This window comes from Camelus bactrianus, chromosome 9, assembly GCF_048773025.1.
Source record: "Camelus bactrianus isolate YW-2024 breed Bactrian camel chromosome 9, ASM4877302v1, whole genome shotgun sequence".
NCBI lineage: Eukaryota > Metazoa > Chordata > Mammalia > Artiodactyla > Camelidae > Camelus > Camelus bactrianus.
In genome coordinates, this window is record NC_133547.1 from 56,537,071 (window position 1) to 56,549,305 (window position 12,235).

The 12,235-nt window shown below is 42.6% G+C and overlaps 1 protein-coding gene across 4 annotated transcripts in view; it reads left to right on the plus strand.

The window, feature by feature from the left end:
• Positions 1-3,188: 3,188 nt before the first annotated feature.
• The window catches only part of WDR59 (WD repeat domain 59), a 76,167-nt gene continuing 67,120 nt past the window's right edge, over positions 3,189-12,235 (plus strand). For 2 of the 4 annotated variants that reach the window (XR_012509229.1, XR_006719315.2), the window contains exons 1-2: positions 3,189-3,379; positions 10,793-10,842. Coding sequence is in view for 2 of the 4 variants with exons in the window: in XM_074370435.1 (XP_074226536.1) it covers positions 3,326-3,379; positions 10,793-10,842 (104 nt within the window). In the remaining 2 variants the exon portion in view is untranslated. The remainder of the gene's footprint in view (positions 3,380-10,792; positions 10,843-12,235) is intronic. The other 2 variants (XM_074370435.1, XM_010967179.3) reach the window with 2 other exon arrangements.

The following is a 12,235-nucleotide window of genomic DNA, read 5'->3' on the forward strand; positions in this document are numbered from 1 at the left end:
ACTATGTTGTACACCTGAAACTTATATGATATTGCATATCAGCTATGCTTCAAAAAAAATTAGCATTGCCAAAGCCATTTGCATTTGCAGTGTGTGTGTGAGGATGCTGCGAAAGCCCAGTTTGAAACACGATCTGGAAGCATGTAAGTCTAGGACTAGAAAAGCTCAGAAAATTAGTGAAATGGCTTTTAGAACCTACTTCTGGGAAGCTTTGGGAAACTCAGAGCCTCCTCTCTGCCTCCTTGAGCCAGAGGGTGGGGATGACTTCCCATGGCCTGTGGGGGTGGACATGTATCTCCCAATAAGAAACTTCCTCCTAGGCCTCTCATGGCTCTTTACATTTTTATTGTTTCACTTGAAAAGAGAAAATGTAAATAGAGAAAATCAGGGTCATGATCAACCAAATGCACAGAGCAGGGAGCCTGAGCCTGTGGGCACATCCACAAATATTTGTTGATTGATGAAGAGAGGGAAATGACTAGTAGAGTTCAGGGCAGGATTCCAAGATTCCCAGATGTAAAGGGACTGAGGGGTCAGTTAACTTCACATTCTGCATAAGAGGAAACAGCAAACCAGAAAGATAAAGGATTGTGCTCCATCTTGCAAGGCCATTTGCTGATAAGAGCCAGCCAGAGCCTGGATTTCAGGGTTGGCCACATACCCAGCCTTCCTGTGACATGGTTAGCAAGTGACTTTCTGAAAAGACACTGTTTGGTGATAAGGGCCTGGTGGCCTGGTCAGCAAGTCAGGGTCTACTTGACATAGGACCCCCAATGGTCCTCAGTCTCTGACTCATACAGGACATTCGTATGCAGATCTCAGAGAAGCACAGCCCTAAACTGGCAATGAGAGAACTTTAGACTTAGCTCTGAAGTCCCCATTCTTTCATGATGACAACATGTGTGGGAGATGGCAAAGAAGATCTGAGGAGGCAGTTAGAAAGGTGCTCATACTCCCTCTCTCAAAGATTCTACCCAGCCTTTTTCACATTGAGAAGGAAAACATGGGGAAAATAGAGAGACCTAAGGACTTGTAACCTAAAGTACATCCTGTGCCTACAAACCATGACAGGCAGATTTTGAGAACTAGACAGAAATGAACTAAAGAGGTGGGAGTTGGGGAGGGTTGCAGAAATGCTCAGGCAGGGACAGTCCTACTGGTTTTAGTGGGAAACAGATCATCAAGGTGTATATAGACAGACAGACAGAGGAGAGGTTTGGAATATCTCTATCTTTATCCAAAATAAAACTTTAGCACATAAGCAGGGCCCTTTTTCCATTTATCTAGCTTTACTCCTTGCTACACCCTGCCATCTACCCTAAGTTATAGCTATATCTGACTGTTTGCTAATCACTCATTCAGTGGGTGTTTACTGAACACCTACCACATCCTAAGCATTGGGCAAATAAATAAGAATATGATGTGTTAGCTGAATTAATTAATCCATTTATTCCTATGTGATGGCATGAGCATGCCTAAAAAGTATTCTCTATCTTTCCAGCTCCCTGCTATTGAACCTGTCTTGTGGTTTTCCCCCTTCCTGGCCATTTGAGCTGAGGCCCTTCTCTCTCCTTCGGTTTTTTTGATGGAGAATTGGGAGGAAACTGGAAGGCAGGAAGAAAGGTCAATCCAGGAGTATGAAGGCCAGGGCTGGAGGAGATTTTTAAGGGCTCCATTGTGTGAGAATAACTGATGGGTGAATCAGAGAAAGAAAGCAAGGGGATTTTAGGGAGAACTATCGATGATGCTATATTTTCTTCTTGGTGTAAAGAATTACAAGTAAAGACCTTGAACAGTTTTAGAAATTGCTTTCGGTTTCACTGAAGGGATCCTTTTAATCTAGACAGCATCGTGGGGGTATGACATTTGCTTTTTGCATTTATTCATTGGACAGATATTCCTGGAGCGCCTGCTACGTGCAGTCACCACGCAGGGCTGAACAAAACAGACCTGGTTCCTGTCCCCCTAAAGCTCGAAAATGGTAAATAAATACTGCGTTACAAACTGAGATGTGTATTGAAGGAAGGAAAGAAGCACAACATCATGAGTGCTAATTAGGAAACTGCCTTAGGTCTTTCTTTGGAACACATCCTGCTCTTCATACTTCTATGTCTTTGTTCACACTTTTTAATGCTGAAGTACTTATTCTGGTATGCTACCAGAATCCTCATATTATACTGAAAAGCTCAAATATCATCATCCTCAGGATGCCATGTCAGCTCTCCTGTTTATGCTGTTCTCTCCTGGCACATTGCTTTTCTAAAACACAATTCATTCTGCCAAGTGTATACCTGTTGGATAGTGACCAGCTATCCCTGTTTGCCCACACTGAGTAGTTTCCTGGAACGAGTTGGTCGCCTTAACTGTTGACAAGTCTGTCTTCCCCATTATATCCAACACTCCAGGAGGAACAGGAAGCCTTCTTATTGCTATTCATGCAACTGCTTACTCAGAAATAGCGATAAATTTAATAACAATAACAATAGTTTACGCTTGTGAATTGACTACATTCCAGGCCCTGTGCTTAACTCCTTAAGACAACCAAAGTTGGTCCTTTCCTCCTTGTACAGAGAAACCTAGGCTAAGGCAGTTAAGCCCAGGATTTGAGAGGTCAGGGCTGAAGAAGAAAACGTAATCACCACTAGCACAACAGTTTTCCAACTTTTTAATCTCAGGATCCCTTACACTCTTAAAACTTAACACTCCCCCCCAAAAGTAAATAACTTCATAGTATGACTATGAAAACTGTTTTGCCTTTGGGGACCCCCTGGGTCCCAGGATACTTTGGCAGACACTGCTGTACTGTATAAAACAATGAGTCACGCATTCACACTTTTCAATGCCTTTATGGTAGGCTTCAGGGGAAAAGGTAACCACTGGTTTGGTTTTATAGATGGCCTGGGCCATGCTACCTACACCAGCGAGATGACAAAAATAACAACTTGCGCCTCCCCCCGGCCAAACCCTTACCTGCAAGCTCTTTCCGGGTTGCCCAAAATGTACTCGACCTTGGACTACAACTCCCGGCAGAACTCGCCGCAGGAGGCGTGTATCCGCAGCCCCAAGGAGCGTGAGTGACTCAAGCCAGGTGACGCACTGAAGGGGGCGTGTCTTGGGGGGGGCAGGCGCGGTGCCGCAATTGGACAATCTGGAAGGAGGGTGCGGAGCTAGTGTTTGGGTCAGCCAATGGTTTGCAATCAGACGGAAGAGGGAACGGGGCGTGGCAGGGCTGACTCGCGGGCTGCCTGGGGCTCACTGAACCCGAGAACGCGCGTGTCAGAGTGTGAACGCGTTGTCCTCGGGCCCTGGGGGCTGGGCATGGGAAATGGCAACGCGGTGGAGCAGCGAGAACGTAGTGGTGGAGTTCCGCGACTCCCAGGTGAGCTGGGGACTAAATGGAGCTTTCTGAGCATGCGCACTTCCCGGTTCCCCTCCCCCACGAGGCCGGGTCCGTTCGGGAGCGGCTGGGCTACCTCTGGCCCCGGCTGAGGAGATGGGTAGGAGGTGACCCTGAGCTCTCAGACCCGAGCGGGCGAGGGGAGCCTCGATGACCGTTGGGGGCGGTTGGGGCAGGCTTGGGCGGGTTTCGGGGTTCCTCTCGTGGGTACCGGGAGTGGGGTCTGTCTGGAGACAGCAAAGTGCAGTTAGTGAGCGCAGAGGGGAACTTCCCATGATGAGGGGATGTTTGCTACCCTCGCACCTAGTGACTTTGGGCAAGTCGCAGAACTTCTCTGAGCCTCATGTGCATGAACTTAACCCTGCCCTACCGGACTTTGGAGTGGCTTCAACAAAAAACTGCCTGCAAAGTGCCTGCTTCAGCGCCTTACCTTTTAAGTAGTTGCCGATGTTAGGCTGGTGGAAAATACCATACAGTGAGTAGGAGTATGCACTGCATGTAGTGCCCAGGTTCGAATCCCGGCTCAGCTCTTAACCTGTCCTCACCCTCTGCGCATGTTTTCTCACCTGTAAGAGGTACGAATCATACCTACCTAGAATTGGTGTGAGAATTTTATGATGCCAGGTCTTGTGCTAACTGATTTATCTACATTTCTTTTTTCTACTTCATGAAAGAATCATGCAGTTTAAGTAGATGTTACCCCTTTTTTCCAAACGGGGAAGCTGATCCCCGTTTGGCTGATCTCAAGTGACTTGGCCAAGGCCTCTCATTATGTGGTCGCATTGAGATTTGAATGCAGGTATGTGGTCCCAGGACCCTTGTTGGGCTCATTACCCTACCCTGCTTTGTACTTACTTAATGAGCCGGCCATACAGTTGTTGCAAAACAGTAAATATCTTACCCTTATTCCTCCAGTGTCTTGGTGATTCTCTTCATTTATCCAACACATAATTATTGAATACCTCTGTGTGCTAGGTTTTCATTCACTCATTTATTCAGTATGGATTTACTGAGCTTTTGCCAGGTGCACACTGTGCCAGGCACTGTGTTAGTACTCAGGTGATTAATAATGAAGGGAAATCTGAATTTATAATAAGGGGGTGATGTGGTTTCTTCTTTCTAAAACTCATCCCTTCTTTTGCCATGAAGATGAACGAGTGGAGAGCCTCCCACCAGTTTGCTCTATAGTGCCCTCAATACACAGCCCTCCTGGAGAATTTGAGCAGCTGAATTTGGATGAAAGCAGCCTAAAGCACTTTGCACACGTCAGCATGGTGTCTCCAGGAGGCCTGCTCCCCTAAGGGAGGTGTCAAACTCCTAGGGAAAAAGAACCATATTCCTGTTACCCTTCTTGTTAATTGCTTTCACTGGGGACTGAGAACAGTCATGTGTCCTACCTATGAGCCTGCTAATTTGGAAGCTACTAATCTGCAAACCCTTTAATTTTCACAGAAACACAGGTAGTCTCACCCCTGCTTCTCTACAGAGATGTAATTGAAAAGACCTGCAGAAAGGGTGCTGACACATGTATTAGGATGCTATGAAGTCGTATCAAATAATTAAACCTAAACAGCAGTTGTCATAGTAAGAGAACAAAGTAAATTGGGTAATTTAACTGCCTTGCAGGAGTTTCTGTTTTTCTTTCTGATTTTTTCTATTAAGTTGAAAGGTTACGTCTTAGTGTGAATTAGAATGGTTTTGTAAATGATTTTGGTGATAATCGGGAGGAGTAGGGACCCATTTTATTATTAACTATTTCATTAATGTAGAAAGAAAGAAAACTTTCAGGTTTTTCAGAGAAAAACCCTAGGCTGAAGAGTGAAACTCTTCTTTACAGTTTACGTGTCATTTACTTTATGAAACTGATGTTACTGTCACCGATTAATTGTAAGAAACTTGTGCTGCTTGGCAGCTACCTGGAAGTGATCCCTGAGTGTTAACACTAAGAGCTAGTCTTCTAGAACAACAACATACAGGAGAACTTTCTGAGGTGATGGAAATACGGCTCTTCCATGCTTGAAATGGGGCTGGTGTGACTGAGATACTGTATTTTTTTTAAAGTTTAATTAAATTTTAATGAATTGCCATTTAAATAGCCACTTGTGGCTAGTGGCTATGGTATTGGTAAGTGCAGTTCAGAGTACTGAGAAGAATGGGGATTTCCACTCTCGAAGAGAGGCAAGGTGGTAGAAGGTGTGGTTGAGAAGTCTCTAACTCAATAGTCAGTGCAAAAATGCTACAGAATATGACTTGTGATGAAGAGAGGAACTGCAGACTCATAGCAACTGTCTCCTTAATGTCCCCACATGGGCATCTGTGAGCTGTCTCAAACTCCGTTATGTCCAAAGTAGCTAGACATACTCTGGGACCACTCCCTGTACTCCAGCTTTTTGCCCCCTTCCAGTCCATTCTCCACAAAGAGTAATTAAAAAAAAAAATCAAGGTTTATTGAAGTATAATTAATTGTATGAGAAAATATACCCTTGAAACTTTATAATGTGTTGAGTTTTGACAAATGAATATAGTCCTGTTACCGGCACCACAATTAAGATGAACATTTCCGTCACTCCAGAAAATTCCCTTGTGCCCCTGTGTAGCCAGTGTCCTTTCTGTTGCACCAGATGTTTTATGTCTACAAAAATGCCATGTAGAACTTTTTCCTTTTGAGGAAATGTAGTCAGTTTCTTTGGATGGGTGAAACTAAATGTCTAAGAACGCAGCTGCCTTCATGAAGAAATGATTGTTTTGAACAAGGGCAGCAGCAATTTGTCTGTGGAGGCACAGAGCCTCATGGAATTGATGTCTTTTATCAGCCATCAGTTAGCTCGTCTTTTCCACATTATGAATTATGTTTTCCCCAAGCCACTAAGAATCAACTGTCACAATCAGGGCTATGGTGGTCTTATTTCATAGAAGTCATATGACCCCTAATGTGTGTTGCAAAGGTCACCATCCTGCAGTCCTGCAGTAGAAGGAGCAGGGCTGTTAAGAACTTTATTCTCTTCTGTCTAAAGATGTGATCTTGACATCTCAACAGTAAGTTTGTTTCCTACAGGTGGGAGAGGACTTTTCAGTATCTAAAAACAAAGGTTCATTATTTAGGGACTCAGACATAGAAAACAAGCTTATGGTTACTAAAGGGGAGAGGGGAGAGAAGGATAAATTAGGAATTTGGCGTGAACATATATACACTACAGTATATAAAATTGATAAACAACAAGGACCTACTGTAAGCATAGGGTACTATATATTCAACATCTTGTAATAACCTATAGTGGAAAAGAATCAGAAGAAGAATGCATATAAATATATAAATGGATCATTTGTACACTTGAAACTAACACAACATTGTAAATCAACTATACTTCAATGTAAAAAATTGAAAAAAATTTAAAACAATGATTCAAAGAAGGTTTGACTAAAATTTTACATTGAAGTGTGCGGGTAAGGTACACATATTTTGTCATCATATTTCAGTAGAAGCTTTTGCAAAGGAGACAGTGAACTATCAAAGTTCATTATCCTAGGAGGTATTAAAAAAATGAGAGAATTGGAGAAATGTAGATAAATTCATGGGTGGTAAATTAGCGAGGGAAACTAAGGAAAAAATTTCTTTGAGATGTGAAGGATCACCTTGGCACATTACGAGCTGGCAGGATCCTGATTTTGACCTGGTTCTGACCCATCTTCAAAACTAGCTGATGTGCACAGAGTGCCTGCATGCATCTCACTGCGGGGAGCCCTGGGAGAAATGAAATAGGCCCTCCCCTGTACAGGCTCACCAACTCATGAGAGAGGATCCTTGTGCACAGCACTAACCACCACAAAGCAAGTTAAGAAAGTTAAGGCAAGACCTGTGTCGGAGGGGCAGGGAAGGTGCTTTGGGAGAAGGTGCAATCCCCTTGGCAGACTCTAGGTAAGCTTCTTGGAGGAGGTATGTCTTCTTAGAGGAGTAGAATCTCAGTAACAGAGTAGGAGAGAAGGACTTTTCAGGTGAAAGGAAGAATTTAAGCATCTCTTCAGAATTGGGAGAGTTGTAGAATTGAGTGAATGCTATAAGTGGGTGTGGCTTGAGCTGGTCATCCGATTAGAAAGTGTCTGAAGGCTGAGGAGTTTCCACTTGATTTTATTCAGAGTGAAAAATCAACAAAGGTTTGAGAGCAGTGGATTGATATAATCAGAACTCTGTTTTCAGAAGTTTAGTGTTAGGTAGAATGGAAAAGGGAGAGAAGAAGGTAGACTTCTGGGAGGTTGTTGCTGTGGACCAGGCCACAGGCCAGGGTGAGAGAAGCAGAAAGAGGAGAGACTTGGAAGGAGGCCTTGAAGAAACGTGTTTTCTATTATAAAATAATGCAAATATAGAAATAATACAAAAATGTAGGCTTATTTAGAGGAATAAAATTAAAATCCCATAGGAACAGCTACCCTCTAAACATTTTGCTATACTTTGTTCAGTGTTTTTTAGGCGAAAGTAGCTGATTTAAATTTCAGTTCACAGTAAGATATGAAATACCACTTTACTTCTCTTGGCTGTCTTTAATCTGCAGCAAGCCCTGCCTGCAGGCTGCTAGGAGGTACTCTCTTAGTCATTATGGGGCTCCCTTCCTCTCTTGCAGTGGGATCACTTAAGAATCCTGTGACTCCAGATGTGGTATCTCCCAGCTGTTCCCCATCGGGTGCACTGAGGGTGGTGAGGCCTTGTGGGGAACTCCTGTCCCTGACCAAGTGCTAACTTTTATCCTGGTCAGGTTATTTCCACGTCCTTTGCTTAAACCACTTCCCTCTCTCCATTTTCTGCTTTGAGACAGTCTAGCATAAACCTCTTTCATATGCCCCTGAAAGCATAATGTTGGCTTCTTTTTTTTCTGGGGTAGGGGTAGGGAAACATCAGTTAGGTGTGCTTTTGTTTTGTTTTGTTTTGTTTTACTTTTTAAAAAATGATTTGCTCTGATAAGGTGTTATGGTGAGTCTTGACACTATTTGCAGGCTTGGCTCCAGCGTTTTTCTGTGTCATTCTTTAATGCTTCTAGAACATACCATTGTATATAAGTATGTATAAATATCCATAATTTATTTATAGGTAACATGAATTAAACAACTCTGTGTGTAAAAGTTCTGTATTTTGGATAGATTCTGGAGGTAGAACTACCAGTCAAAGGACATGACATTTTCTTTTTTTTTTTTTTTTTTTTGTATTATTACCAGATCACCCTTTATTGCCACTGTACCACAAATTTAGCAGCTTTAAACGACATCCATTTATTAGGTCACAGTTCTGTGGTTCAGAAGTCGAGGCTCTTCCTGGCTGCTTTCCCTGTTCAGTGTCTCATAGGCTGAAATCTGGGCATTAGTCTTCTGTGTTCTCATTGGGGGTCTCGGTTGACTAGGGAAGAATCTGCTTGCAAGCTCATTCAGGTTGTTGGAAGAATTTGGTTCCTGAGGGTTGTAGGACTGTGATCCCTGTTTTTTGCTGGTTGCTATTTAGAGGTCACTCTCAGCTCCTGGAGACCTGTCTCAGGTCCTTGCTGCGTGGTCCCTCTGTCTTCACAGTCAGCAACAGAGAATCTTCCCTGTGCTAATTCTCTCACCCTTTGGCTCTCTGACTTCCTCTGTTTCTGATTTCTAGACTAGCTTTAAAGGGCTGATGTGATTAAGTCTCTCCATCTCCCTCTCCTCCCCTTCCCCAAGAACTTTTCCATCATCCCAAATGGAAACTCTGTACTCATTTAACAGTTACACCCCACTCCCTACTCCCCCAGCCCCTGGCAACCTTTTTTCTACTTTCTCTTTCTATGAATTTACCTCTTATAGGTACTGCCTGTAAGTGTAGTATTTGTCCTTTTCTTTGCCTGATTTATTTCACTTAGTGTAATGTTTTCAAGGTTCATTCATGCTGTAGGGTGTGTGCCACTGTACGTATTTGCCATTTTTGTATATACCACCATTGTCATCTGCTGGTGGGCATTTAGGTTGTTTCAGGCCTCTTTATCTTAGGGTCAACTGATTTGGGACCTTAATTACATCTCAAAATCCCTTCACAGCAGTACCTAGATTAGTGTCTGAATAATGGGGAGAATGTGTATGAACACCAATGGCCCAGAATGTTGGGGGCACCTTAGGATTCTTGCTACCACCCACCCTCTAGAAAGATTGTACTTCCCCTACTTGGAGGTACTGCTTTGCCCCTTTCATACCCTTAATATATAAATTGCACAGAAGAGTTCTGGAAATGACATCTCATCTCACTGCCTCCCTTTCTAGGTGGGCTTTTCTCTGCTCATGACTCTAGTGGAATGAAGGATGCATAATAATCACTTTTCATTCTCTACTGAAAGCACTCTGGCCTTTTGTCCCTAATATTACCTGTGACATGTTTCTTGAGGGAGGGCCAGTGTGAGAAATCCATTAATAAGACCAGTGAGAATGAGGAAGAGAATTTCTGCTTACCATTTGTGATTTGTGAGTGTAGTAGAATGTACAAGGTACATTCTCTCTTGATAGTCTCTTAGAAAGAACTTAGAGTGTTTAATAACCAAACAGTGGTGCACACTGTTTCAGATAATGCCCTGAGAATGCAGCAGGATTTGAACTTGTCCAAATAAAGAACTTAGGCTGTCATTGTCATGATTAAAATTAGCCTCATGCTTCAGCCCAAATGCAAATTCATTTGATTCAGTGTGGACTTTTGGATATTGGACATCAGATCCTGAAAAGATGGTGCTCCCGAGGAACTGGAAGACCTGGGAAGTGCAAACAAGTAAACTGTGATAGAAAACTCAAATTGAATGGGCCGTGGGCATCTCAGTAGCAGGAATACAACTGTGGATTCAGCAGGGGTGGTGTTACCAGTTGCCTTTCAGCTTGGAGGAGGAGTCCATGCCCTTTGGAAAGGCATGGATTGTGTGTGCGCACGTGTGTGTGTGTGTGTGTGTGTGTGTGTGTGTGTGAGAGAGAGAGAGAGAGAGAGAGAGAGAGAGAGAGAGAGAGAGAGAAAGAGAGAGAGAAAGAGAGAGAAAGAGAGAGAAAGAGAGAGAGAGTGAGTCCCAGGGTAGATTTTACTTGGAAGGCGCCCTTAGTAGCTGTTTGCTCTGAGCTAGTCAGATTCTTCAATAGCTCCAGAACTTGTTTCCTCAATTTAGAATTTGCCAGCTTGGTTGTATGTAGTCCTGGTGTTGGGGGAAACAGATAACAACTACCCTACTGTGAATGTGAATATGAGATTTGGATGAAAACTAAAAGGAGGTTAAAGTATCTACTGTAGGGAACTGGTGACACTTGCCAGATGGGGACCACCTGAGCCATGGGACAAGGAGGACCCAAAGGTGACCACCCTCCTGTCTTCTCCCACCTGAGCTGGCTTTGCTGGCAGAACTGAGTCTGTGTTCTCTCTTGTAGGCAACAGCGATGTCTGTGGACTGTCTGGGGCAGCATGCGGTGCTCTCTGGGTAAGTGAGCTTACAGAGTTCATCTGCCACGATTTCTGGGAACAAATTGCCCATCAAGAGTTTCTGGAAATCGGAAAATACTTTTTTAATTAAAGGATTACGGTCATAGGGTTGAGTTATGCTGTCGAAGTGACCTCTGGGTAGTCATGGGGATTATTTGCACTTTATTTCTATCTCTGCCCTAACAGGTAAGCAATCAAATTCCTTTGACATTTTAGTGACTGGTAGTTTGGTCTTGAAATTGCCCTTTTCTGTTTGATGCATGGACTCTTTGGAAGGATGCTGCCTGGTGTGGTCTAACAGGTAGTTATTTACTGGGATGGAGGGGGTCTAGGTCTCAGTTGGGCAGTGCCATTAATTGTGAGCCCCTGGATGTTTATTCAGTTGGCCTGCCTGGACTTTGGTTTTCTCATGAAGGAACTCAATTTCATCCTGAAGAAACTGAACCACATAATTTCTGTAGTGTCTTCCGGTTCAAAATTTTTAGAATTCTGGCAATTAAGGTGCATCACTGCATTTGCTAATCACCCTAACATTGTACCAGTATGGTTACAGTTAATGGTCAGAGTCCTCCTTCCCTTTCACGTTGCTCTAGATTACTTCCTCTCAAATTTGTCTGTATTTTCATTAGCGTAGTTGTTGATGAACCTGTTTAAAAATGAAGTGTTTTCTGTTAACTTCATTGTTTTATTTTGAAATCATGTTTTCATTTATCCTTTGTAAAAATTAAATTAAAAAATTTTTTTGAGGGGGGTGGTAATTAGGTTTATTGATTTTTTTATTTTTAGAGGAGGTACTAGGGATTGAACCTGGAACCTCGTGCATGCTAAGCATGTGCTCTACCACTTGAGCTATACCCTCCCCACCTATGTTTTCATTTACGTTAAAAAATTTTTTTTCCACTTTATTACTTTTTTGTGGGGGTGTAATTAGGTTTTTAAAAAATTTTTATTTATTTATTTATTTATTTATTTATTATTTATTTATTTATTTATTTATTTATTTATATTACTAGGGATTGAACTCAGGACCTCGTGCATGCTAAGCACACTCTCTACCATTGAGCTATATCCCTCCCTCCTTCATTTACTTTTAAATAAAACTGTAGCAAACATTAAATAATTCAAAAGGATATACCATGGATACTAAGTTTTCTTCCTCCCTCTGACCCTGCTCCCCAGAGACAATTACTGATATCATTTTCACCCTGGATGCATAGATAAGGAAAAATTGGTATGTCTCTTTCTGTCCCCTGAACTCACTTTTTTAAAAAACAACTTTATTGAGATATCACTCACATACCATATGATTTGCCCACTGAAATGTACAATTCAGTGGTTTTGGGTCTATATTATTTATTTCCTAATCAGTTTTTAAACCTCTTTTTTAATTT